General features: G+C 52.2%; 6 protein-coding genes across 6 annotated transcripts; 2 read left to right on the forward strand and 4 right to left on the reverse strand.

Moving 5' to 3' along the window:
• Nucleotides 1-907: 907 nt before the first annotated feature.
• On the reverse strand, nt 908-2,111 carry GT037_008457 (fructose--bisphosphatase; the record flags this gene model as incomplete). Its single annotated transcript, XM_038933504.1, has 4 exons — nt 908-1,050; nt 1,103-1,811; nt 1,861-1,933; nt 1,990-2,111. 4 exons carry the CDS (start codon nt 2,109-2,111, stop codon nt 908-910), a joined length of 1,047 nt encoding a protein of 348 aa, XP_038784169.1.
• Nucleotides 2,112-3,235: 1,124 nt separating this feature from the next.
• GT037_008458 (2-oxoglutarate dehydrogenase e1 mitochondrial precursor) lies at nt 3,236-6,483 on the reverse strand (the record flags this gene model as incomplete). The annotated part of the gene is made up of 3 exons (XM_038933505.1): nt 3,236-4,151; nt 4,202-6,243; nt 6,307-6,483. 3 exons carry the CDS (start codon nt 6,481-6,483, stop codon nt 3,236-3,238), a joined length of 3,135 nt encoding a protein of 1,044 aa, XP_038784170.1.
• Nucleotides 6,484-7,276: 793 nt separating this feature from the next.
• On the forward strand, nt 7,277-9,289 carry GT037_008459 (rna polymerase ii transcription factor; the record flags this gene model as incomplete). Its single annotated transcript, XM_038933506.1, has 2 exons — nt 7,277-7,415; nt 7,467-9,289. 2 exons carry the CDS (start codon nt 7,277-7,279, stop codon nt 9,287-9,289), a joined length of 1,962 nt encoding a protein of 653 aa, XP_038784171.1.
• Nucleotides 9,290-10,439: 1,150 nt separating this feature from the next.
• On the reverse strand, nt 10,440-11,153 carry GT037_008460 (uncharacterized protein; the record flags this gene model as incomplete). The annotated part of the gene is made up of 4 exons (XM_038933507.1): nt 10,440-10,568; nt 10,628-10,694; nt 10,749-11,008; nt 11,064-11,153. 4 exons carry the CDS (start codon nt 11,151-11,153, stop codon nt 10,440-10,442), a joined length of 546 nt encoding a protein of 181 aa, XP_038784172.1.
• A 2,884-nt stretch (nt 11,154-14,037) lies between these two features.
• GT037_008461 (uncharacterized protein) lies at nt 14,038-16,767 on the forward strand (the record flags this gene model as incomplete). Its single annotated transcript, XM_038933508.1, has 1 exon — nt 14,038-16,767. The coding sequence occupies one exon, from the start codon at nt 14,038-14,040 to the stop codon at nt 16,765-16,767; it is 2,730 nt and encodes a 909-aa protein (XP_038784173.1).
• A 1,677-nt stretch (nt 16,768-18,444) lies between these two features.
• Nucleotides 18,445-25,828, reverse strand: GT037_008462 (uncharacterized protein; the record flags this gene model as incomplete). Its single annotated transcript, XM_038933509.1, has 10 exons — nt 18,445-20,036; nt 20,445-21,603; nt 21,660-21,727; nt 22,152-22,494; nt 22,544-22,878; nt 23,306-23,597; nt 23,662-24,210; nt 24,369-24,449; nt 24,889-25,647; nt 25,700-25,828. 10 exons carry the CDS (start codon nt 25,826-25,828, stop codon nt 18,445-18,447), a joined length of 5,307 nt encoding a protein of 1,768 aa, XP_038784174.1.
• Between the last annotated feature and the right edge of the window lie 20 nt (nt 25,829-25,848).

A 25,848-nucleotide genomic window follows, 5' to 3' on the forward strand; every position in this document is an offset into this window, starting at 1 on the left:
TTCTAGTTGCCACTGAGTAGGATTCGGTCCGCGAATCTCTCGATCGGCAGCAAGTAACGATGGTCGCATGATCTTTCTGAACGGCGAACGGCGCACGGGTAACGGTTTTCACTTACGATACGGGACGGCTTTCATGACCCATTGCACCCAAAAAGTTTTCACGATTCGATGTCCTCTTCTCTGTTATCGGCTTGCAGCCATGTTACGGCAAGTCTGATACGACACCTCTTTCCTCGGCGACTGACTCCTTGACTGGATTGTCGGATGCCACCAAGCACCAATCTCAAATTTCCAGAGTTTGGTTTTCCCCTCTTCATGTTTCTTTTTTCCTTGTTCCACTCTAGTGCATGTTAACATAGACGGCGCCCCGTCTTCGAAACGTCATGATATGGGTGTGGGTCTGTGGATGGATTTTCTTTGCGCAAACAGTATGATACCTCACGAGCAGTTTTACGATACCAAGCTGGCTCTCAATGTTCGGGTTTTCGGCGTCTCGATAATTCATGGTAGATGTTATGGTGGGTGTGAGAGTGGATACGATTACGATGGGAGCATCTGGTACAGACTGGATAGCTTTGAGAGGGGAGATGTGGTAGGTAAGATCTTAGGCATGTAGTCGATACTCCTAACAGATCTTACAATATTCATGACTGGCTCTTTGATACGCTGTGATGTTTTCAATTCGTTCTTCTAGAACGTTTGTTCTTAGAAATCCTAGCAGAATGTTGATTGTTCTTGTAACGAACACGACAAGAAGAGTATAGGGTCAGGGTAAAGTTGGTATCGTCATTCAATAATACTATATATGTCGATGGAGAATGTGGAACCTTGACCAGCAAGTATCTGTTCATATGCCAGTAATAGCCCAATGGTACGCCATTTCACGCTCCAAGTCAACCACAGACGCCTATTTCTTGTAGTTCTTGTGCGCATCGATGACCTTTTGGACTTCGCCTTCTGAACCCAAGAAGATACCCGATCGGTCGTGGATGTGTTCGGGAACAACTTCGAGCATACGGTCCATTTTGCTGTTTACTGCCAAACCGCCAGCTGTACACGTGTTAGCAAGAGTGAACCAATATGTGATTTAAATAAGACATACCGTTTTCGAAAACCATGGCCATGGGGGCACATTCGTAGAGAATACGCAACTTGCCCTTGGGAGTCTTCTTATCCGCAGGGTAAGCAAAGATACCGCCGTACAATAGTGTTCGATATGCGTCTGCAACCATGGATCCAATGTAACGCGCGCTGTAGGGCTTGCCACCCTCTTGTGGGTTCTTGAGGCTTTCACACCAAGCCTTGACAGGCTCTTCCCAGTACAAGCTGTTACCCTCGTTGACTGAGTAGATGGACCTGGTCTTAGGGACCCTCATGTCGGGATGTGTGAGGATGAACTCGCCAAATGCAGTGTCGAGTGTGAAGCCGTTGACGTTTCCGCCCTTCATTGTGAGGACCAGCTGAGCGGAGGCGCCGTACATGGTGAAACCTGAAGCAACCATCTCGGTGCCAGGTAGGAGCACGTCCTCCTTTGTGCCCTTGGCGCCCTCTGGCAGCTTGTATATCGCGAAAATTGTACCAACTGCGACACCGGCGTCAAGGTTGGAGGAACCGTCGATGGGGTCGCAGGCTACAGCGTAACGTGCGTTGGGGTACTCGTCGAAGACAATTGCTTCTTCTTGCTCTTCAGAAATCAGGAGGCGCACGCGACCTGAGGAGCGCATGGCGGTGATGAAGAGCTCATCTCCGATTACGTCGAGCTTCTTTTGGTCGTCGCCTGTGGAGTTGGTCGCGCCTTGGAGACCAGTGAGCTACTTATGTTAGTCGCTGTTTCGTCTGGGAATGGTCGGGTTGGCTTACGTTGATTAATGTCGCTCTCCGGATGTAGTAGGCAATGCTCTTGAATGCAAATTGCAGTGCGTGGCATAGCAGTCTAGCAAGAATGGTTAGTCCTCCAACTTTGACATTCTCTCGAAGCCCAAAACTTACGTGAAATCTCCCGTCGCCTCGGCGTACTTGGTCTGCTCCTCGGTGAGAAATCGCGTAAGGGTGATGATGTCGGTGTTGATCTTCTCCTGCGCTGGGCCTCCCTCGTTACTGTTGGAAGCCATTTTGTAAGATGTTTGAAGTGTTCAATCTACAATGCGTAAGAGTAAGGGATGGCGAAGCTACAATGGCAAGTTGGTATCAACGGGGAAAGGAAGATGGGAAAGAGTATGGGGAATGGGGAAGTTTGGAGAGAGGGATGGTGAAAAGCTATCAAGGTCGAGTCTAGCAAAAAGCGGAGCGCAGTATCGTTATGAAGTCAGGGTGGGTAGAGTCGGGCAGGCGGACCACACTTCTGTGCTATTTGTTTGGCAGGCGCTGGGAGCTATAGCCCTCGGCAACTGGTCGGACATCATAGGCAACTCACGATACTTCAGCCGGGCGGTCTCAGCCACAGTTACTCCGGATCAAGGCCGAATTTCGTGGGAAATTTCCCGAGCTTGATGTTCGACACGGTCTGGCCATGGGCGAAAATACATGGCTCGAGTCGTGTGCGGAAATTGACGCGCTTTGTTGCGGGAGCGCGTGGTTGTCAAGCTATGATGCAGGTGCGGAGACGGAAAAGTGGAGGGGCACGTCCGCCAGGAGGGGATGGCGGGGCTCTATCCCACACTGACGTCTGCCCGACTTTTTCCGGACCGCGGACATAGAGCCATCACGATCCCACGCCCCGTGAGCCTCAATTTCTCAACGCCTTCCAACCTCCAATACCATGTCTTTCTGTATGAGCGTAATGTCATCAACATGGCGATTCTCACTGGCGGAAGAATTTCTCGACGTGGCATTGCCCAAGTATGAGCAGATAACTCTGGCTGTGGTATGCTCCGGCGCGTCCTAGAATGCCCATTGCAAGTTCACGATGCATAAGCTGAGCCGGCACGTATGAAGCCTCTATCAATGCCGAAACCACGCAGAGCACTCGGGCTACCTATCACCGAGCTGCACGGCCTGATACGAACATCTCTGTAGTCACAGCACAACATTTACAAGTCATAACGATAAGAGAAAATCCGGCTTTTATACTACACGCCATAAACATACATTCGTTGTGATCAAAAAATGTACAGCTGAACAGCCCTATGAAGTCCAGCTACCTAAAACCCACTCCAAGCTAATTCCATCGCAGAAATGGGAATAGAGTAATGCAATTAATGATGATTTTTCTCCTCCTGTAAGCTTGAGAGCGCTTCTACTCGCTCTTCAGCTTGTCCTGCTTGACCGTGAAGGCCATGTCTAGCAGAGCCTTCTCCTCGTTCTTGTGAGACACCTTGAGTCCAGTTGCTACAGATGCACTAGGGTTGCGTCCAGCGTACATGACGTGTCGTCTGTTGTGGTGCTCGGTCTGGTTGAGGAGCGTCTCGATTCTGGGCTGTGTGAAGCTCCAGGCACCGGCGTTAAGGGGCTCCTCCTGGCACCAGATGATGTTCTGCGCGTTGGGGTACGAGTCGAGGTTGTCCTTCAGTTGCTGCCATGGGAAGGGGTTAAGTTGCTCAATACGGGTAATGGCAACATCCTTCTCGCCGCGTGCTTCACGCTCCTTAACAAGCGCAGCGTACACCTGACCTGTGCAGATGATGACACGGTTGATGCCCTCGTGCGACTCAATCTCTCCAGTAGCGTGCGCAGGGTCTTCGATGATCCACTGGAAGTGCGAGTCACCAGTGAACTCTTCAATGCTGGAGCGAGCGAGCGGGTGGCGGAGTAGCGACTTGGAGAAGAACAAGATAAGAGGCTTGCGGAACTGGCGGTTCATTTGGCGACGAAGGAGATGGAAGAGGTTGGACGGCTTCGTTGTGTAGGCAATCTGGATGTTGCAGTCCTGGTGCTGGCGGTCAAGCTTGTCGGGGGACGGGAAGATACGAGGATCCTCGTTGCAGAGCTGCAAGTAGCGCTCCATACGTCCTGACGAGTGTTCAGGACCTTGACCATCATAACCATGCGGCAAGCTCATGACGAGACCGGAACGCTGAAGCCACTTGACTTCACCAGAGGCAATGAACTGATCGATGATAACCTGGGCAGTGTTGGCAAAGTCACCAAACTGAGCCTCCCACATGACGAGGGCGTTGGGTGAAGACAAGGAGTAACCGTATTCGAAGCCAAGCCTACAGTTGATTAGTCAAGCCAAGACATGAAAGGACGAAATGTGACTTACACTCCATATTCGCTAAGAGAAGAGTTAGAGATGGTGAAGGTGGCCTGGTCCTCGCTGAGGTTCTGAAGAGGGGTGTAGGTCTTCTCAGTCTCCTGGTCGTGGAGCACAGCGTGGCGCTGAGAGAAGGTTCCACGCTCGACATCCTGTCCAGAAACACGAACGTGGTGGCCTTCCATGCACAAACTTCCGAATGCCAACGCTTCCGCAGTAGCCATGTCAATGTTCTTGCCGTCCATGACAGTCTTGGTGCGGCCAGCCAAAATACGCTTCAAGTTCTTGTGCACGTTGAAGTCCTCTGGTGCACCGCCGATCTTCTCTGCGATGTGCTTCAATTGAGTCTCCTCAATGGCAGTTGGCAGATGGGGCAGAACCTCTTCTGCGAGTTCCTTGGGCGACTTGAAGCCGTTCCAGGCCGAAGTAAGCCACTCCTTGGAGTTTGGTACGTAGTCCTTGCTGCGGTTGAAGCTCTCGTCTAGCATGCCCCAGACCCAAGCCTTGTGCTCGTCAATGTCCTCCTTGGTGAAGGTCTTCTCGTCGAGCAACTTCTTGGTGTAGATATCTAGTGTTTGAGGCTGTTCCGAGATCTTCTTGTACATCAGAGGCTGGGTGAAGAAAGGCTGGTCAGTCTCGTTGTGACCCTGCTTTCGGTAGCAGACCATGTCGATTACTACATCCTTCTTAAACTCGGCACGGAAGTCGGCAGCCAGCTGGCAGACGAAGTTGAGAGCCTCGACGTCGTCACCGTTGACGTGGAAGACAGGTGCGTCAATGGCCTTGGCAATGTCCGAACAGTATGGGGTAGAGCGAGAGAACCTAGGATCCGTAGTGAAACCAATCTGGTTGTTGACAATGATGTGGATGGTTCCGCCGGTGTGGTAGCTGGGCAGTTGGTGGAAACCCATGGTCTCATACACTATACCTTGACCAGCGAAAGCGGCATCACCGTGGAGGAGCATGCCCATGGCGCTGGAAGCTTCCTTCTCGTCGTTGTTGTAGTGGAGGATGGCGCGGGTCTTGCCCAGCACGACGGGGTCTTCAGCTTCAAGATGGGACGGGTTGGCGACAAGAGACAACTGCACACGCTTTCCGGATGGCGTAGGACGCTCAAAGTTCATACCCAAGTGGTACTTGACATCACCAGAGCCCTCTTCGTTGGCTTCGGCAGTACCGGCAAACTCACTGAAGATGGACTCGTTGGGCTTCCTGACGACGTTGGAGAGCACGTTGAGACGTCCACGATGCGGCATACCAATGACGATGTCCTTGACGCCGAAGTCGACACTTCGGTCGATGAGGGCCTTCATTCCAGGAATCAAACTCTCGCCTCCTTCAAGACCGAATCGCTTGTCGTTGGGGTACTTGGTGGCCAGGAAAGCCTCAAAGTTGGTTCCCCAGATCAGGCGGTCCAAGATGCGGCGCTTCTCGTCGACAGAGTACTTGAAGGGTGTGGGGACCTCGATGCGCTCACGGAGCCAGTCGCACTGCTCCCTGTCGGGAATGTGGATGTATTCGATACCGTAGGAGCCGCAGTAGAGGCGTTCGCAGGCCTCGATGATCTCCTTCAACTTCATCTTCTTGCGGGTCTCGGTCTTGAAGCGCGGGAGGATACCCGGGCCTAGTTCAATCTCCTGTTCCAGGTCCTTTTCAGTGAAGTTGTAGTGGGAAAGCTCAAGCTCGCGCGGCTTGCTGTATCCGAACTGCTCTGCCTCTGAGCGGATGCCCAGCGGGTCAATCTTGGCCTTGTGGTGACCACGAGCCTGGTACGCTCGCACAAGCAATTGGACCTTGAGATGGTTCATAACGTCGGTACCTTCGGCGGAAGCCATGCCCATTCCGGGCTTGTGAGCGGCGCCGCCCTGGGGCGAGCTCATGATGTTGGGCGGCGGTTGGAAGGCTTGCGACACGGGCATGTCGCCGGACTCCATATTGTGGAAGTAGACCTGCCATGAGTAGTGAACGCTGGCGGGGTCCTGCTTCCACTGCATGTACATGGCATCGATGTAGTTGGCCGTGTTGCCCTGGAGGAACGAGTCGTTGGGGTCCTATGCCGTCATTGTTAGCTATGGGGTCGAAGAGTTTGAAGGCGGCGCTGGAGAGGTACGCACAACGCCCTTGTTGGTGTCTTCCGACGACACGGCATACCCGCGGCGCTGCGTCAGCGCAAGCGGCCTGCGACATGTCGAGATGGCGTTTCGTGATGGCTGTGCGAGGCTCGAGAAGGTTGCTCTCGCCGGGGCGCACTGGAGCGAGCGGGAGCACTGGCGCAGGGTGTTGCGCAACATGACGGGATTAGAATAACAAAGCGGAGGTGGGGAGGGGTGGCATCCAAGCGGACGACGATAGACAGAAGAATGCTTCTGCAGTAGCAATGGGCAGTAGAAGTTGACGCAGCCCAGCACATGCGAAGGCCCCGTGTTCCGGCCTAGCGCACTATGATGGATCGAGCGCACTTCCGACCGGTCACCACGTCAAATGCCTCAAACACCATATAATTCACGCCTGGTTTCGAGTCTTGAAACATTCGCATTGTAGTCGCCTAGCAACGTTGCGCGTATGGTACGCTGCATCTGCCTGCCGTTGCCACGCTCGGCTGGCCACAGCGACACTGCACACAGCGAATCGAAGGCTCATTGAATGTTCTCGCAACACCAGCCAATAGCAGTGCAGGCCTTATGTAAGGCGGAAGTGGTGCCCGCTGCAGCTTTGCACGAGGGAGCAGCCTCTGACGTTGGGAGGCACGGATACATATCCGCTGCGCCTGAGGTGTGTTACCTCTCTTGGCTGATGCGGGCTGTGTTTCCTGCAAAGACGCCCCGGTGCTGGGAGAGTAGCATTGGCGAGTGATGTGCGTCTTGTTGTAGTCGTTGCAATCTCCAGAGCTCCGAATAAACTTTCAAGCCGCGTGCCGATTACAGCGGGCGGCATTCGTCATCCATGGATGCCTGCCTGGGCAATGGGTGATGCGTAGTCACGTGTAGCGCGTGAATCTGGGGAAGCCACGACTGGCTAGTACCGCCGCATCGCGTCAGCCTCAAAGAATGACTGATCGCCGCGACCCATCTCCCCTCCACCAACATGGCCGACGCTGCTGCCCAGTACAAGAAGCAGGATGGCAGAGTCTCTGTGTCTGCCGATGGCAAGACGGTGTCGTGGAAGTCGTCGGCGGCCAGTAATGCGCATCCTCCGCTGTCCATAGCCATAGCAGACATTGGGAGTACGTCTTGGTTTCCCATCAATACATTTGCACATGGCTGACGCTGCGTAGATCTCCAACAGACACCTGCGACCTCTGCAAAAGCCTCCATCAAGATCGTTGTACCGGAGCCCGCTCCACAAGCCGGGAACCATACCCTCACCTTTACCTCCGGCGCCGCTCGCGACGATCAGCAGAACATAACCGGTCTATTGCGCAAGTGGATCGAGGCTTCCAAACAACAGGCTGCTCCCGCCCCAGCTCCTGCTGCTGGTGCTGGAGAGGGAGGGGACGGCGGCGCATCAGCTGCAATGGCCATGGCTCAGACCGTAACAGCTGGCGGCAACGACAACCAAGAAAACTACGACGATGCGAAGCTGCTCGCAGATACGTCGCTCCAGATGTCGCTACTCAATTCGAGCCCAGCGCTTCGACAACGCTTCGACCGAGCGCTGGCGGAGAAGCCTGATTCCGTTGGCGTATTACAGTTCTCTATGCAATTCTGGTCTACTCGCGTGCACATGTTGAGATCACACGCAACGGAAAGATCGCAGTCTACTGGAACCTACAACGTGCTTTCTGTCATCAAGTCAAAGTCGGTCAACGGCACTCTCATGCTGAGCTTGACCAAAGAGCAGATTGAGCTGTTGTTCAGACAGCATCCGGTTGTGCAAAAAGCCTACAACGAGAACGTACCCCAGCTGAGCGAGGGTGACTTTTGGGAGAGATTCTTTCACAGTCGCTTGATGAAAAAGCTCAAGGGAGAGCGCATCCAAGAAAAGGACGTGCTTGATCCCAAGCTTGACAAATACCTGACTTATGATGAGACCATGGACAACCAGGATCTGCTCGCCGCCTCAATCCCCAATTTCATCAACATCGAGGCGAATGAGAACAACCACAGCCAGAAACAAGGCAACCGGCCCGACTTCACTATGAACCCGACCAACTACGAGAAAGCGCCCATTCTCCGAGTTTTGAATCGCATGAGCGAGAAGATGATGAAGGAAGTGCCACCCTCAGACTCAAGTCGGCATGGACCTGCCGGTTTGGATGAAGAGACATACAAAGAGCTGCAGTTGCGGGACCTACAGCGTGCAGATGATGACAACAGAGTCGTTCTTCGGGTACAAGACCAGAGTAGATTCTTCTCCGCCGGTCAGAGCGTGCATACCTCTACCAGTGCTGCCACTTACACAAAACGTACTCCTGCACAGGCTCTTTCGACGTTGCAGCATGATCTTCGCAAGTTTAGCAGTGACGACGGCAAGGTCTTGAGCGTTGACCTCCGCTCTACAATCGACATCGATGATGAAAGCAGTAGCGATGAAGAGGGGTCTGCTCCCAAGAAAACCAAGGTTGGTAGCAAATCAGCCCGAAGTGCAGCCTCTTCGCAAATTATAGCGGCTGTCAAGAAGCGACATTTGCACAACGATGACTATTCGTCGTCCAAGTCTATCCCCACGAGCGAGCGAGCGAAGGAGCTCCATGTCTCCGAGGCTGTTCTTGACAACCTCACCATGACCCACAACACAACGGTTGAATTCCTACACTACTTCTGGTCTGTATTCTATTCAGGGGACCCAGACCGTGCGAACGAGATTGCGCGTCTTATCGAGACGCTAGACAAGTCGCTCGATCGTATCAAGGCGGTGGCTGATATGGCAGAGGCTGACCGCGCAGCCAGGATTGAGCATGCCCGGAAAGAAAATGAGTTTGCTAACCAGCGAGAGAGGAAGAAGAGAAAGTTCGATCCCGAGGCCATCAGAGGAGGAGCCAAGGCTGTCAACCAGATTGTGGATCCCTTGCTTCGAGCGATCGACGCGGCGCGGAGTCAGTACCAGAAGGCTCTTCAAGAACAAGTCGCACGTAGTACAGCGAACGCAGCTGTTTGATTGCATGTACAGGTTGTACATTGGAGACTGCAAATCTTTCTATTTCTGCATAGCGAAGGCGTTTGGAAAACCCGGGCTGGTGTCGATCAACTAAATATTTTCGTCAGAAATCGTCACCCATGCTTCGACTTACATCTGCTTTCCCAAAGCACCTATACTTCCGCGGTTAAATATTATCCAATTTGGTCGCTGGTTGTGTCAAACGTCTCGAATCATGGCTGTCACAATGTGCCGGTATTATTATAAACAGTATTAGTTCGCGATTAATTCGAGTTGCGACGAAAGTTGTGAGAAATGTTATTTTTAGGCCTCCAGTAAAGTTGGTTCATTTGACAAATACTGTCTGCGGCTCAAGTGATGTTGGGAGTGCCGATGCCTACCTAACAGCCATCTACGTCGGCTACTGCGCGAACCTGTAATGATCGACATGGGTTGCACGAAAATGGTCAGCCCATGACTAGGATCACGGAAAATGAAGCTACAAGCTACAGAATATCGGTATGATCAATGCTTTATCAGGATTACACACTTGAAGAGGCGAAATTCTTCGGATTCTCTATCTTCTTGTAAGTAGTTGTTAAACCCCGCCTCCGCTATGTTATGCTTCCTTGCTCTCTATCGCGCGACCTCATCACAAGAGCTCAGATCTGACGGCTCATCCCGCCTGCCAAAGCGAACAGCTTCCTGCTAGTCAGTACTGTTACGATATTGGACCCCTAATCTAGAATCCTACCCCACTTGTCCCGTAACTCGACCATGGATATATTCTTGGAGGAACCTCACTCTTACTTCGTACCTCCGTAGCGTCAATGGGCGCAGCTGGACCGCGGAAATCTCAAGGAATCGATCTATGATGTGAGAATATTGCATGTGTATGGAGGGATTGCGAAGAACAACAGAGGACGTCATCATCGATCTCAGAGAGGCAGGAACGGCTGTAACCAACAGCGATCGGAATCGGGATGAATGTCTGTGGAAAAGAATGACACCGAAATCTCAAATGGGGGATATACGTCAAGTATTAAAAGCCGAAAGAGGAAAACAAGCATGGGAAGCATTCACCGAAGAGTAGACAAGTTCTCTGAGTGAACCGAAACCGCAACACCTACATCGCCCAACATGAGCAAAACCTACGAGACAATCTCAACATCTACAACAAGAGATGCCGCCGCAGATAGAATTGCTTCTGTCGTCGGGAGTCGCCACGGCCACAAGCGGAAAGTTTGCGTCGGTCACCCTCGATAATAGTCGCGCGCTGGATCATAGTAAAGCTGCGTTCCTGCCATGTGTCAGTGAATGCAACATGGGTTTCAAGTTACGGATCCCTTTAGAAAGTACAGCACACTTACCGCCGTTATTTGATCCAACCCCACCTGGTGCGGCCCTTTCCCTTGGTCGGTTATCCCTGTGTAGATGATAAGTATTGTTCTAGTTCATACCACGGCCTTCATTGACCTACCTGTAGCGGAAACTATGCCAGAGGTACCACCTTGCAACCCAGTTCTCTTCATTGACCTGGGTCCAGTAACGACCCATGTCATAGTATGGTCTCGTCTCCGCGCAAGCATCACGGACAATCTTCAGAATCTCCGAATGCTTTGCAGTTTCCGATATCTCGTCCCATCTATATGGCTCTGCCACGGAAGGGTCAGCTCTAGACTGCTCGGTCAGGCTGCGGTAATTTGAGCTCAAAGCGTTTCGAGCAAACACAGCTTCGTTCTATGTCCGACATAAGGGTCAGCGGAAAGCTCTCGAACATCGGTTTGAGACTTACGAGTAGCAGTTTGTGTGTATGTTCGTTCAGCCCAAGTCGAGCGCAGATGGCACTCTTGTCGGCGCTTTGGGGAAGAGGAGGTAGGGTCATGTTCAAGCAACGTTTCCTAAAAGGATCGTTTATCACACCAGCGATATGAAGGTGACCGTTAAGTCTCGAACAGATCCGAACAGGTATGAGCGAGATTGGGTTATACTCCCCTTGTCTTTATATCTCAACTCGAGATCCTTGAAGGCCGGCAGATCTTTTGAAGTCGCCGTCATGTGACAACAGAGGTCCATTCTCTTTCCATCCCGCTGTGACACGGCGCATACGCCACAGCACGAGACAGTTCAGATCCCATTCGAAGGATACCGACTAATACCACCACTACTCGTCCGGCCGAGGCGCCATTCCATAATGGTGGCTTGATATGCAGCTAGCGAACCCTGGGTGTCATGCTTGGTCAACACCGATCTATTGACGTGGATGGGGGTGTATCACCTGGCTCTCGCTTATCCCAATGTGCAGCAACGGGAGGTGTATGCGTTAGAGGCTATTACTCTAATTTGCTGCAAGGACATCGCTACAGATCCATGGGACGTGCAGTGCTTTCACACTGGCCTGTAGATCTCTCCACATCATCATACCGTCCTGTTGGCGCTAGCTAGATCGGCGGTAGCTTTTCCTAGCCTGACGAACAAAACAACATCCGCAATGCAATTATCGGCCCGCTAACTCGAAGGCCTAATGCAGTACCGAAGCCCAGCTCGACGGACTTGAGCGCTGGTCAGGTATGAGTACGACAAGCATTTACTGCGGTGAGAGAGATGACTGCATCGAAGACTTTTCGGGTCCAACGTATACTAGCCACAAGCGATATGCACGATTACACGGCTCACCGCATGGCGTTTCCAGCGTTTCCAGCGGATTTCGGCTCGTCACGATTAGCAGCTGCGAATCGCTGACTCTGGTTCAAGTCGACGTCCTTTGAAGCTGGGGTGGATTGAAGACAACACGTGGGTTCAAGTCAACACGGGCCGACTTGAGTCATGTCTTCTCACAGGACTGATGTGTCAGTTCATATGTACAGATCAGCAAACCACAACCTATTTGAGGGAGCCAAGTAGCGTTATACTTGCAGCATGTCTAAACTCCAAGCCCCTGCGAGCAAAATGGGCGCCGCATCCGTACCCAGCCATACAAGGTAAGGATCGTCGTCAAGTCTAGGTCAACGGGCAGTGCTCTCGAGCAACCAATGAAACCCAGTCCAGGGTGTCTCCAGGTGTCAAAGAACAGTCACAGCTGAAATGTCCAAACTGTTGTAGCAATATTAAATCAATGGACAGGAGCAACCCTGCTATCGTCTGGTCGAAACTCAAGGTACGTAGTTTGTTTAGGGTGGTTCATATGCTTGACGCACATGGCAGATTCACCAACTTCTAGAAGCGATCGAAGATCTCGCTGTGCTAACTAACTTCATCTATCCCTACTTTTAGCCAAGCCGGTGTGAAAATGATACTCCAGCGTCAGCGCACGGATGCTTCCCAGTACCCCGTAAAGTGAACCTGTCGAAGTTTAACACCGGTCAGATACCTCATGAAGCTGCCCCTTGCGCAGAACTACTTTGTTGGCTGATAGGTTTACGTGCAGAGAAGTTCCTTTTTTCCTATTTTCGGTATGTTCAGCCTATAGTATAACCACTAGATGGATTCGAAGCTGACGTATCGACTATCATCACTCCAGCGGTGATAGGTGGCTTCCGCGGCGTCACTACACCCAACTTACTGGTGCAATCACCCTCCAGATCAGGGAATACTGTGACTCGATGGTCACCCCTGCAGTTAAGTCTTATTAGACCATCGCTGGATTGCCCGAATCATTCACCAGGACTTTGGAAGGAATGTGAAGCTACAGGGAGGAGAGCATGTACCAACAGCCACATGTGCTCGGCACTTGACTTCATAACTATCACAGCCCTAGCACGCCACGCTTTCCAGGTGAACCTTGTCAACATGTAATCCTGCCGCTGCACTAAGTTCTATGGTCTCAGTGGACACTGCGTCAAGCTAGTCTTTCACCAAGACGCTTCGGGCGAGTCTAGAGGAAAGAGACCGTTTTGCCCGTTCAGGGACGGGCTGTATACATTACAAGCGGAGCGACCCACTTGTTCCCGTGGCCAGGTCCCTTGAAAGGTTTCGGATGCTTTTGCCGGTGTACGCTAGACCCTGAACGCGCAGCCTACTAAAGGGTAGCTTTGCAGGTACAGCCATTCAATCTTGGTCAACTGCGGAGCTCTCAAGATGATTTCAAGATCTTACTACTAAGTCTCGATCTTATGCTGTCATCGTTGGGTGGCACGCGTTACCGACAGATATGGGTTATTCTCTCGCAGCGGCACTAACAGAGGACAAGGAAGCCTGGAGCCTAGAGTTTGCGTGGACGCGGGAGCAGCCACCGCACCGTCAGCAAACAAAAAACGACGTGTTCACGGGAGGGTCCGACGTAGGGCCAAAAGGCAGGAAGTCTTGCTTTTGCATATCGTTACTAAAGCTAGGAAAACTAGTGGGATTCCGAGCTGGGTGCAGGGAGCATTTTGATTGGATGACCTTCCGCATGTCGTTGCGTCAGATACCGCTTGCGCCTCGGAGGCACAGAAAACTGGACCGACATCTTAGGCTTACTGCGGTGGTCATACGACTAAAAGGGCTTGATTCGGCGAGTACTTCGCCCTTGGTGATGACGTTTGTCCGCCATCTCCGAATAGTGAGTGAGCAGCCACAAGATACGACAGGGCGGTTGCGTAGGAACAGATCGCGGACGCTCCTGCCTAAACCATACAATCTCGGAGAGGGCGTTGTGGGATGTCTGCTGCTTCCCAGGATGCCTGTACAGCACAAACAAAGTTGCTGCTATCGGCAGGGTCCCACACTCATGCACATTATGATCTAGCATCGATCGGATCTCATCTTTGACAATATATTCATGGCCTGACATGAGCATGACGCCTACCGCACATCCCCGGAACGCCAATTTACTGGATTGCAGCAACTGCCAGGAACCCGCATATGGTCCAGCTGCATCAGATCTGTCCGGAGCGAATGCGGATCCGCCATCTCGATCGATTCATGCCTCGCATCCGGATCCTTTCGCCTATTACAAGGCTTTCGTAGATACGAACTCCTCGCACCTTCGACCGCAATCGCAAGCACAAGGGGGCGACGGACATCGCGTTGCACAAGACCACGATGGTTACACCTGCCATGATATCTCCGGGGCTGGAGACGTGCAGCAGGATATGAACTACCAACAACAGGCCAGAGTTCGAGCCGTTCCCTACAATCTTGCCGTCCGGCTCGCAAATCGTTCCAATGGGGCGCCCTTAGCAACCATTGCGGAGCAGGGTTCTTACTCCACGCTAAACTCCCACGGCTCCCTCCTCAGTGTGGGCCGCTTACCTTCGCTGCGTGTGGTGGAAAATACCTCACCAATCCACGCCCTGAACAAACTTTCCCATACTCCAGAGCATCGTAATCTCCTGCGCGTCACAGAACACACTCACCTTGAGCACGTGCTAGACGCACCAGGCAAAGGGTACGATGTGCCTCTGCGCAAGGATCCCAAAACCTCTCCCGGGGTTGATCATGCCGCTATACAACCTGCGTTAAGCACTATTCAGCCTTCGCAATTTACAGCGTATCAAATCAGCAGGAGAGACCCCGAAGCAAATTCCAGGGATGTGAAAAGCTTCTTTCGTGGCGTTGTACATAACGTTCGAGCTGCCTCGAGAACCCTGTCTAGATCGTCCTCGACGCAGGCATCGCTCAATGAGTACCACGACGACCGGCCGGAGACGAGCGAGGATAGTCCATACAGCCATTTATCCGCTTCTGACATGTCTCAACTGAGCGATGACAGACTTGACACGCCATATCGTATGCCCAGTGCCTCTCAGTCCCTGAGCGCAACTAGACTGTTGGGTCCCGTGGATCAGACCAGAAATGGGCAGACTTTCATGGTGGATCCTAGATCTTCAGCTGATGCGATGCCGTCCTCACCTGATGCCAAAACGTGTCCGCTGGAGTCGCAAAGTACGCTTGCAGCCGTAGCGCAACTACCACCACCTTCGGTTGTAGCTCGTTTGCGTGAATGGTCCCCTTCTGTGCGTCTTGTGCACCCAGAACCACGCGATGAAGCACCCAGAGGCCGTAGCGCTGAAGCACCAACGCTCTCAAACCAAAGCAGGAACACAATCTCAGCTGGACAGACGTTCTACGACATCTCCACATCGAATAACATCAGTCACTCGAAAATAGAGCATGAACGTGGGAGGGAAGCTAGTCGAAACACGAGTTTCTGTAGTGCCATGTCCACATCCTATTCGGGAACAGTGGTGGGCGTTGATGTTGACCTTCAGCACGACTTTTCTCATCCAGTGCGCTCCTCGCGCCCGCCCACACCTGTCGCGCCGGTATGGTTTACACCACAAATGGCCGAGCTAGAGAGGCAAGCGTCAATTTCCGAGTCTCCCCCTGATCTGAATCAAGTTCCTGAAGCGGTACCCCCGCGTTGCTCAATCACATCATCTGCGTTGACATCTTTACTGCCAATAGCTGCTGCATCGGGTATCGTTCGCCCAAACTACGACACACCCAAGATTTCTTTCTTCTCTCCATCGGGTAATCTTATCCAGCCAGAAGGCAGCTCGACGCCTGGTACAACGAGCGCTTCAGACCTTAGCGGTTCGCCCGTTGCAAGCACATCGTACTGCGATGATAGAACGACATCCACGACCTATAGTGCTTTTCCCACAACGACATGGCTACCGCCTCCGAGACCCTCATTGAGGCCAATGACCACGCCACCCACATCGTCGGCTCCGCTTCCTGCGCACTTACGGTTCCATCACAACTACAGACGTCCTGAGCGGTCGCAGATCGACTCTACAACCGGCTCCACAAAATGCTTCATTGTACCTGCTCCATCAGTCCATGGCTGTGACGGGATAGTGCTGACCGAGGGTCTTGCGCCTCACACCAAACCGCGTCATTCGTACGAAAAGAACAAGCCACGCCCGCAATACAAACGACGCAAGTCGGCCCGGTCCTTCACCGAAGATCTTAGACACGAGGCGAGATTCCAGAGAGCCCGATTGATCACGGCTATTCTTGCGAGCTGCACGTCGTCAGGAAAAGGACGGGTGATTTGCAAGCGAAAGGCTTCCAGCCGTAGAGCCTCAGCAACCGCCTCCGTTAGCATACCTTGGAATCGCATAGGCGGAAATGTCACAGGTGCCAGGACGAAGCGGATTGATTCCCGTGAGACTACGAACAAACGCGACATAGGAGTCCTCGGTCCGCTAGCCGGACACACTCTACGCATCTGCTTTTGCCAGCCATTCGATGGCGCAGGAAAGTCGACACATACTGCAGCTACCGAAAACACTTGCATTGGCAAGAGCGATCACACAAGGAACATGCAGAGCCGGTCGAAGAAGGAAAGCCCTCGCACAGACACGAAGGAAGTGGAAGTCGATGCAGTATTACCCATTGCTCGGGTCGTCAGTGGAACTGAAAGGAAGATGGGCAACAATGTACGCCAACGTACTGCGGTCCGCAAGAGGAAGATACAATCGACCACCGGCACAAATCAGCACAGCAGGATGCGAAGTGACAGTGCCGTCAGTGTGGGTGTTGCGCTGAGGACCGCTACTGCGGGAGGCTAATCGTTCGACTATACCGGATCGGCAGTGACAGCTGCCACAGGTGTGGGTCATGGCATGGTTCTGTACCAACATGATACGAAGCGAGTCTGTCACATCAGAAACGGGCAACGAGTTTGCTATAAAGGGTCTAGCTTCGCACGATGAATCTTTACTCGGTCGGTATGGTAAGGTAGAAAGGGCAAAATCAGTATCCGTTTTTGGATACAACGGAAGTTTAATTACGAGATATGATTAGCGGTATTGTGCTAGCGCAAACGAGTGTAGTCAGTATACTTGGAAGGGCAATGGTTGTGATCGACAATGTTACTTCTTTTCCTCAATGTGGGCATGGGGTTCTTCCACCAATGATGCTTTACTATTACTCAAAAGTAGGCTTTTCTGTCAACGGAAGACATGGGATTTTGGGATCGAAAATTTCCCCATGTGCTCGTCTGATCGGTAAGTTCGTGTGCGGCAAATGTTTGCGTAGTGGATGGGATGACGGGAGATCATCTTCTGCCAAGCGCAGAAAAGAAAAATGCTATATGCGATCATCTTCTGGATCAGCCAAGGCATATCACACGGAAGGATAGCAAGCATGCATGCGTAGGATCAAAAGTTCGAGTGTTATTACCCGGTTTGTATCATGACCTCCCGCACTAACCGCGCGTCACACAGACCAATCTCACACACTCGCGAGTTTAGTGTAGGATTTCTTATCGAGTTCTGAGACCAAGAAAACCCGATGTTGGTAAGACGGGACGAGACTTCTCTGCGCATGATCCTGCCGCTTAACCGGTGGGTTAATCAGCAAAGGAAAAGGATCCAGATGCACTGGCAGGATCATAATCGGACAGCAACCGGGTGTCGGCGACGTCCTTGAGAACACATTGAAAGCAAGTATCATGATCACAGCGGCGTAGCCTGGAGCCAGTCAGAATCTAGATGAAAGATGTATGGTGATGACATGCACACCGATAACAGCATCCTTTCCTTCTACCTCGGCGTACTGCTAACCCGGGCGACCCTCCATTAACAAGAGATGAGTATTGACTCTCCATCCATAGACACTATCTGTTTTCAATGGTACCATGTCCTTGCGAGGCGACAAGGCCAATGATCGACCATGTGTGACGGTCGAACTCGCGTATTTCAGCATCCCAGACATAGCATCACCAGTTGAATACCAGAAACCGGGTGTGTTCAAACGCCTCTATTTCTAATCAGACCTGCCGAGCAGCTAAACTCATGCAGCTGGCTCCGAATCAGGACATTCGCATTCGTATAACTAGGTCTCGGAGGGCGTAGCATCGGTCGTACGAACCCCTGCCTGTCACGGCACTCCCGACGCCTCACTCCTGCATTATCGACCCAACACTCTGGTAGCGCGCTCTCGATTCGGGTTAAAAGGTTGACAAGTCACGTCCATATTTGAACATACGTGCATGTGCCCCATGACGGCAGAAAGAGCAAAACCAAGGCCAGAACCGGGATATCCAGACGGCTCTGACGTTTAGCCTCAAGCCGCTGCTCCACTACGCAGCAGCCAGGGGTAGGCGAGAAGGCAAGTGCTGCCGATCAAGTTCTTCCTCGATGTCGTGCATGAAGGCTGCGTAAACGGTGGGCGAATTGGTTCGAGGACAAGAGTAACGAGGTTTGGCGTGCCGTGAACCGATGATCATCGGCCTTGGTAGTGATTCAATACGGATTGCTTGACTTGTCGGCCCAGAGATCTTTCCAAAACTGCCTGAATCCGTATTGTTTCTCGCGACGTTCGTCTCGCACGCGAACTGGTCCTCCAATGATGTTGTCCAGCACGCTCTTCTGACTTGAGCTCTGCCAGCTATCTACTTTTTTAGGTGGTTTCCGCGCACGCTCGAGGATGGCCCCGGCAAGCTGAGGCGCGACATCGGCGAAGCAGGAGTTCAGCTCGCGTTGCAGATTGAAGTAAGGTCTTTTCGCTAGCTCAGGTGCTAGGAGATTGTAGCTGCGCGCCTTGTCGTTGAGGTCTTTGATAGCGACCGTCCAGTAGCTACCTTCAATGCGTTCCCAATCAGGGTCACGGAAGGGATAAGGTGCAGGTGGCACTTCCGGCTCAGGCGTGGGGACAGGCACTTCCATGGTTTGCGTAGTCGTATCTGCTACAGTGGCTGCTCCTGGGTCCTGCGCTACAGCTTCTGGCGACGCATCGAGGGTGACCATCTTCGCTACAACCTCTTCCGTGACCACGGGCTCTCCGTTCGACCCTTCGCCTGCTGGATTCACCTTCAGCCCTCCCGATAACGTAATCTGTGACATATTCCCATCATCGTCCACAGTGGTAAGCGTCTCTTGTTTCCTTTTCAGAGGATTCGCAATGAGCTCTGCCTTGGCAAACGCTTCTGCTCTTTTGATTTGGTCCAGCAGTGATCCGCCCTTACTGGCTATCACACGCGCAGCATGTCTCTTCCAGTCCGCCCGTAAACGACTCCTGAACTTGCTTGCTGTCGATGTGAGCTCTTGTTGCTTCTCGATCCACGGCGGCACAATTTCCTGCTTTTGTATAATCTTGTTCATGAAGTACTCGGTCGTATCGATGAAAGGGCTCGATGCATTGTAGTCTCGCTCCACGTTTGCCGTCTTTCCACGAGCTATGTTCTTGAACTGGCCACGAGCAATTGCATCTTCGATCCTTTTGTTCGCAAGAGAGGCAAGTCCTTGGATGGACCCAGGAACGATGGCACGCGCATGCGGTTCGAAGCGATCTTTGAGCTCCTGCAGGCGCTTCTCCCGGTCGAAAGCTTCCATGTTTTCGTCGTCTTTGATTGTCGCATATACGGTACTCCTGTCGCGTGCATTGGCTAATCGCAAGCCACGACCCTCTTTGCTCCGACCATGTCCGGTATCAATCGACTGCGGTATCGGCACGCCGGGCATTTTCGGTGGTCTCCCTAGTCGCAACGGCTTATGGGCATCGTTCAGCATGCGCAGGCTAGCATCGTGGAGAGACTCGGTGCCAGTCCACGCTTCGGTTGTGGCAAGGTCGCGCGTGTGGCGAGAGGCGTAGTCGGGCAGCTCTGCTTCGGAAGATCTGAGGTTTGCGGATGCGATGCGCTGTTCGAGTTGTGCCTTGAGGTCTGCACTAAATCCTGCCTCCTCGACAGCCTTGATAGCGCCATGGCCTCCAGATTCCAACGCTTCTTCGCTCATATTACGCATTCGTCGCGTGAACGCGCCTTCCTCCTTCTCAGCTTCTACTCCTGACTCCTTCACTCTTTCCCTGGTGCCTTCTTCCTCATGTTTTCCGTCATCTTCCGGTTTGTGTTGTGTGGCCGTCTGCCCATATCGCCTCAGAGGCCTACTCGCTGCGGCTCGGGATGAAACGAAGACATCGAATCTTCGATGCGCGCGCAAACGGCCTGCGCAGATATACTGTCTCGGAAAAGCAAATGCGGGCATACAGAAAAGCCAGGGTACAGGAATGCGATGTTAAAGGAAAGTTCGCCGTTGGAATTGGAGAAAAGGCAATGTCCCACGTCATGAGTGGTGGCCAACTCCAATGTCTAGCGCGAGGCTTATCGATAGCTACACCAGCCGAGGCTTAGTTGTTACCAGTAGCTTGACACTTCGTAATCACGAAACTATATTGTACCCTTTCATGAACATTGTATAGATTTGGCTACATTATCCAAGTGGTGAACTCGTATACAATCACCCACCCGCACCACCACCCTCAGTAATACCGGCAAGTATCAGATCCAGCAAAGTGTGTCTCTTTTCCTTTTCGCTCTTGATCATGCACATGGCAGTAGCGACGAATACTTGATAAAGCGTGCTTCTCTTCATCCGAGAAATCCTCACTGCATCTTCCTCTTCACGTTCTTCTTCTGGCCGAGCTAGGATGGATGGCGCGAATTCGTCAACCAACCGCAAGATAGCGGTGTCAAAGAACTCTAGAGTACCATTTTTCCTAGCTGCAATGGATGACGTGTACGTTCCTAAACATACCTCGACTTGTGTTTCTCCCTTCTCTTCGAGGACTGGTAACTTGGCTACTAGCTTCAAGTGATTGAAACGCAACATGAGCCCACAGGTTCGAGATTCCTGGACAGAACCTGTTCCTTTCCAGAAGAAGTCGATACCTGCATAGTGGAATTGGTAGCATCTTGTGTGACGGGATAGAGGATTGGTCCACCGCAGGTACACTACCTCGTTGGCCAACGCAGGCTCTCCCGACTTGACGCTGGAGTCTTTAGCCACATCAGGATCCGTACCGTCGCCAGTTTGGCGTATGGCTTTTACAGAGTGTACGTAGTCTTTACCCGTCTCACCCCACAGTCTCCATGTTCGGACTTTATAGCCTTTGAAATTGTGATCGTCAAGCTTGAGCGCTTTCTTGCCACCTCCATTGTGTCGCCATCCAACTACCCCACGTGGGTCGATTATGTCGGGTATAGATGGGAGTAGCTGAAGCTTATACTCCTTCCACCAACAGCCCTCGTGTATTAGAACAGCAGGTTGTGTCATGCGCTTGCTGTTGCCCATGTAAAGAACACGGGGCGGCACATGGAAGGCAAGATACGGTCGGTGTAGGAAGAAGGCATTGTTGTCTGGTTCGACACGAGGAAGACCGGCGTCTTGACGTTCCTTCCGCTCCTTATGTTTCGCTTTCTGCTGCTTAACGGTAGGACCAGAACGCTGTTCTAGCACAGGGTCAAGGATTGGTGAGATACACTTGTGACACCCGTGCTTGTCGTAGACATGAAACGTCGATTTTGGTCCACTGCTGGTTAGCAGCTGAAGATCATCTTCCGTAGGCAGACGGGTGATCTCGACGTCTTCAGTTGATGGCAAGTATTTCGTTGTGATCGTAGGACCCTAGCCTAGGTCAACATAGATGCAGCGAGAAGTTGCGGATATCAACACATGTATACCTTCCTCTCGTCGGCTTTGTCAAGCTGGACCGTACCGGTGTCTTCTGGCTTTACGGCAGTCGCCATAGCTATCAACTACAAGACTCATTTCTGGTGCCTAATCAACTCAACTAGTTGTTCTGGCTAGCGAGTTTTTATATGTTGTGGTCCCCAAGATCACCAACTGATGCACGGGGGGTCGTGCCAAGCCTGCTGTGGAGGCTGAGCTTCTCGCTTTGCTCGTGTTCATGCTGCATGACATGCCGTCCAATTGGAGTCTTGCAGCATGTATTGCTTCAGGTAGTGCACGAAAGTTCTATTGGCCAACATAATTCTGAAAGTATGCAAGCACATGCATGGGGTCGTAAGGCAGACCTAAGGCGGGATCTATAGAGAGGCGTGTGGGTGCGACACCTCGCGATCGCACATGCGATATATCGGAGCTTTTGAGTGTTGTGACACGATATCAATGTGCCTTTCAAACAGTGCAATTCCAGCATGCTATTTACTGACTCTCAAGCACCCTCTTCGCGCCGTCACTGATGCGCTTAACCTCTTCGTGTCCGTTCTTCACCACCTCTTCCATCTTCTTCTTCGCCTTTTGAAGATCATCTGGCAGCACTTCGCGGTTGAGCTCAAATTTCCTCAACCTCTTGTTGTGGTCCTGTCGCTCCTTTTGAATGTCTTTGTCTGCGCGCTCCGAGGCTTTGACGGCTTCCGTCACGGCCATGCGACGTGATTCCCCTGTTGGAGGTGGTAGCGGGACTTGGATCGTGAGAGGGTTGGCGGACTCGGGTGTAAGGGGCGTGAGCGAGTGCGGTGAAGCTGCGATGGCGGTGCTGATAGGCTTGATGTGCTGTATGGAATCAATGCCTGATGCTGTCGTAGTGGTCGCTTGTACGTACCGCTTCTTCTCCGCAAATGACGTTCAGCACTCTCCCTCTCGGGACGACTTGTGCGATATCTCCCAGTCTCACACTCTCTTTGCCGTGTCCTGCCGTGCCTAGTTGCACCTTCAAGCTCTCCACGATATCCGGATTCATCTTTCCTCCACTGCGCAGCTGACTAAGATCATGCGTGAGCTTCTCTAGGGCCCTGAGAATCCGTGCCTCGAGCCTCGAGATATCGTAGGCTTCATCGGTAGGTGTGAGGGGCCCTGGGTTGGTCACGGGCGGGGCTGAGTCGGTTCGCGCACGGGTTTTGTTCGCTTTGCCGGCCTTCTTTTGTAGGTATGTGCTCACTGAGAAGCTTCGAGCGGCATGGGAAGAGCATTGTGGTGTTGGGCGCAAAAGAGGACTGAGTGGTGTGAGCGGAGGGGTCTGCGCAAAACAGCAATTGGAGCTTACATTGTACGGCTAGGCGCCTCAATTGCCCTCGAAGATGCGCATAACGGGCTTCTTGAGCTAATACGTAGTACTACGCGCGGGATGGCGGTACGTGACATGACTATCGATACTGAAGGATATCGGGTTGCTTGCTGGTACAATGGTTTGGAAAGCACGGACGATGTTTAGCACGCGACTGGGACGTCATCGCGTCGCGACCATGCTCAAGACAGCTCTTGAACCTTCCATCGTGACTTCTTCCATGAAACACACTCAACTCCCCGTTCTATTTTTTCCATCATGCTAAAGCTTTGAAACAATGACATCTACGTTACAGCGTACCTTTGGGAGGCAGATCACGAACCGCTTCACCCGTCAAAGGATCCCGATACCAATTCTCTTCTGGGTCGTTCAAGCACTCGCCCGCTGTTACCAGCTTGAACCCACGCTCCTTCGCGTTTTTAATCATGAATGGCGTCCAGCGATGCACGGATTGATGGTGAGTATCATGCGCTAAGCCCATCCAGGCGCGGACTCCCTGACGGTTACCCTTACTCGTAATTTTTGCCATAAAATGTTCTTCGGAGAAGGTAAAGTTACCTGCCCAATCTCGGCCCTCAATATCATTCGAAGTCTTTTATCGGAGTCAGTTTGCTTCTTCACGTCATCTGCGCAATAGCGGGAGCCCCCACACTCACCACATGATATCCGAGCTCTCCGACGTCGGTCTGGCATTCGGCCCCGCAAATGTTGTATGGTGGACGCATGTACGTCGGGAAAAATCCCAAGATGTCGACGAACCCGATCTCTCCTTTTATCAGCTCATGTCTCCGCTGCTGTGAATCCAGCTGGTCCATGTCTGGGTGAGACCAAGTATGTCCCGCAATCTGGTGTCCTTCATTGTACATTCTTCTTATAATTGCAGGGGTCTTTTCGCTGCGATGATTGACCAAGTCGTCATACAGCTTGACGCCTGAGACGAAAAAGGTTGCCTTGGCATCATGCTCCTTCAGTATGTCAAGCAAATCAGGAGTCCATTGTGAAGGGCCATCGTCGTACGTAAGCGCAAGTGTATCCTCTACTGTGCAACTTCTGAACTTCTTCCCATACGGAACATCTCCAAGCCTTGGCCTTGGAGTAGCTGACGTGTTAAATCCCGGTGGCCATTTAGAGCCATCACATGCTAGTCCGAACTCTTCGAGGCATATCGGAACGCCAAGATGATTCGAATCAGACATGTGGTAACCCTACGCGTGTTGATTAACAGGGTAATAGATGCAGAGAGTTTTTGACTACTCACATCTTCCGAGCAGCAATGGCTACAAGAAGGTTGGCGAACTCCTGGTCCACACCTTCCATAGGTAAGGTTCGTGACGCTGACGAGTGGCTGTGTTATGGGACATACGTTGCCCAGCGGATAGTAGTAAAGTGGGTGGAAAGCACCCAGTGCATTACTCATGGTGGACTGAATATCCGGCTGACTGACCTGGGGGGTAGTTCAGCTTTTGTAAATCACATTTCGGTGGTATCAATGTAAGGTAAGACGATTGCGTGCGCTTCTCGTCGGAATTTCCATGTTCGAATGAAACGTTGGTTGCGATACTCATCCTCACCGCTTTTGGACCTCGAGACTTCCATTAGCCATTTGAGCCGCACGAAACCACAGTAGGCCCGATGTCGACGGATTCGTTATAGAATTCGCCGGTCGTGCTGCAGGAAAGATCTTCCCTTTCGGACATTTACGCGGGCCGATAGCTTCGTTCCTTCGGCTGAGTAACTTCGTTTAACTCATACTGAATATCCAAAAGTGAATCCCACTACACAACGGCAATCCGGAGAGAGTTGAAGAACCTTCTGTAAACGGGACTCAGGCCGCTTTACAATAACCTTTGAGTCTGTCATTGGTTCCAAATATCGACCCGCACATCTGACAGGGTATCTAGAACATTGTAATCAAGGCCGGGTTGTTTCGCAGCTACGACAATCGCGTCAAATGTCCTCAACACGTCCGGTTTCCATGAGCTTTCTTCCAGTTTCGGCACCTCGGGTATGTCCTCCTGGTTTACCAAGGGATCGCAGAACATCAGGTCCACTTCGCCAGACTGGCGCATGTAATTGAGTAATTGCAATCCGGGCGAATTGGATAGATCCGACTGTCCAGACTTAAATCCGACTCCGACTACGAGAAGACTGGGTCGATGTGTCGCACCGTGCTTGCGCTGGGTGTCTTCCAGTAACGAGATAAGAAGCTGGCTGGCGATGCGCGAAGGACGTGACATGGTCCGTTCATGAGCTTGCTGGAGGAGTGGAAGATTGCAAGTTGACATGAAGTAAATCGGATTTATGGGTATACAATGACCGCCAATGCCTAATGAGGGATACATAGGTAGATATCCAAAGGGCTTGCTTGCGGCGGTGTGTGCCACCTCGAAAGGATCGATTTCCAAAGCCTGGCAGGCGTCTGCCATCTCGTTCGCGTAGGCGATGGCTATGGTCCTTTGACAGTTCTCGTACAGCTTTGACATTTCTGCGACCTCGGGTTTGCTGACTGGTATGACGGTGTCGAACACTGTCTCGTACAATCGTGTGATAGCATTCAGCGAGCCTGGAACGATGTCGTCAAGTCCAGAGACGACTTTGGGAATTGATCTAGGGGGAGGTTCAACTCGGCCAGGGTCAATCCTCTGGTCGAGTATCTGTCAGTCGCCGATCTTCCACTCTATGCGGGCTGCTTACCTCTGGTGACATTCCGGCAAGGATACCGCGCGACGCAGCCAGCGGTCCAAGGAACTCCCTCGTCATCCCAACCGCGACCGTACTTTCTATCACCACGATGGAATCGTTGTTCACATAATTCTGGAGCATGGCTATTGCGCTGCAAATGT

Source organism: Alternaria burnsii (genome assembly GCF_013036055.1).
Source record: "Alternaria burnsii strain CBS107.38 chromosome Unknown 753, whole genome shotgun sequence".
Classification (NCBI taxonomy): Eukaryota; Fungi; Ascomycota; class Dothideomycetes; order Pleosporales; family Pleosporaceae; genus Alternaria; species Alternaria burnsii.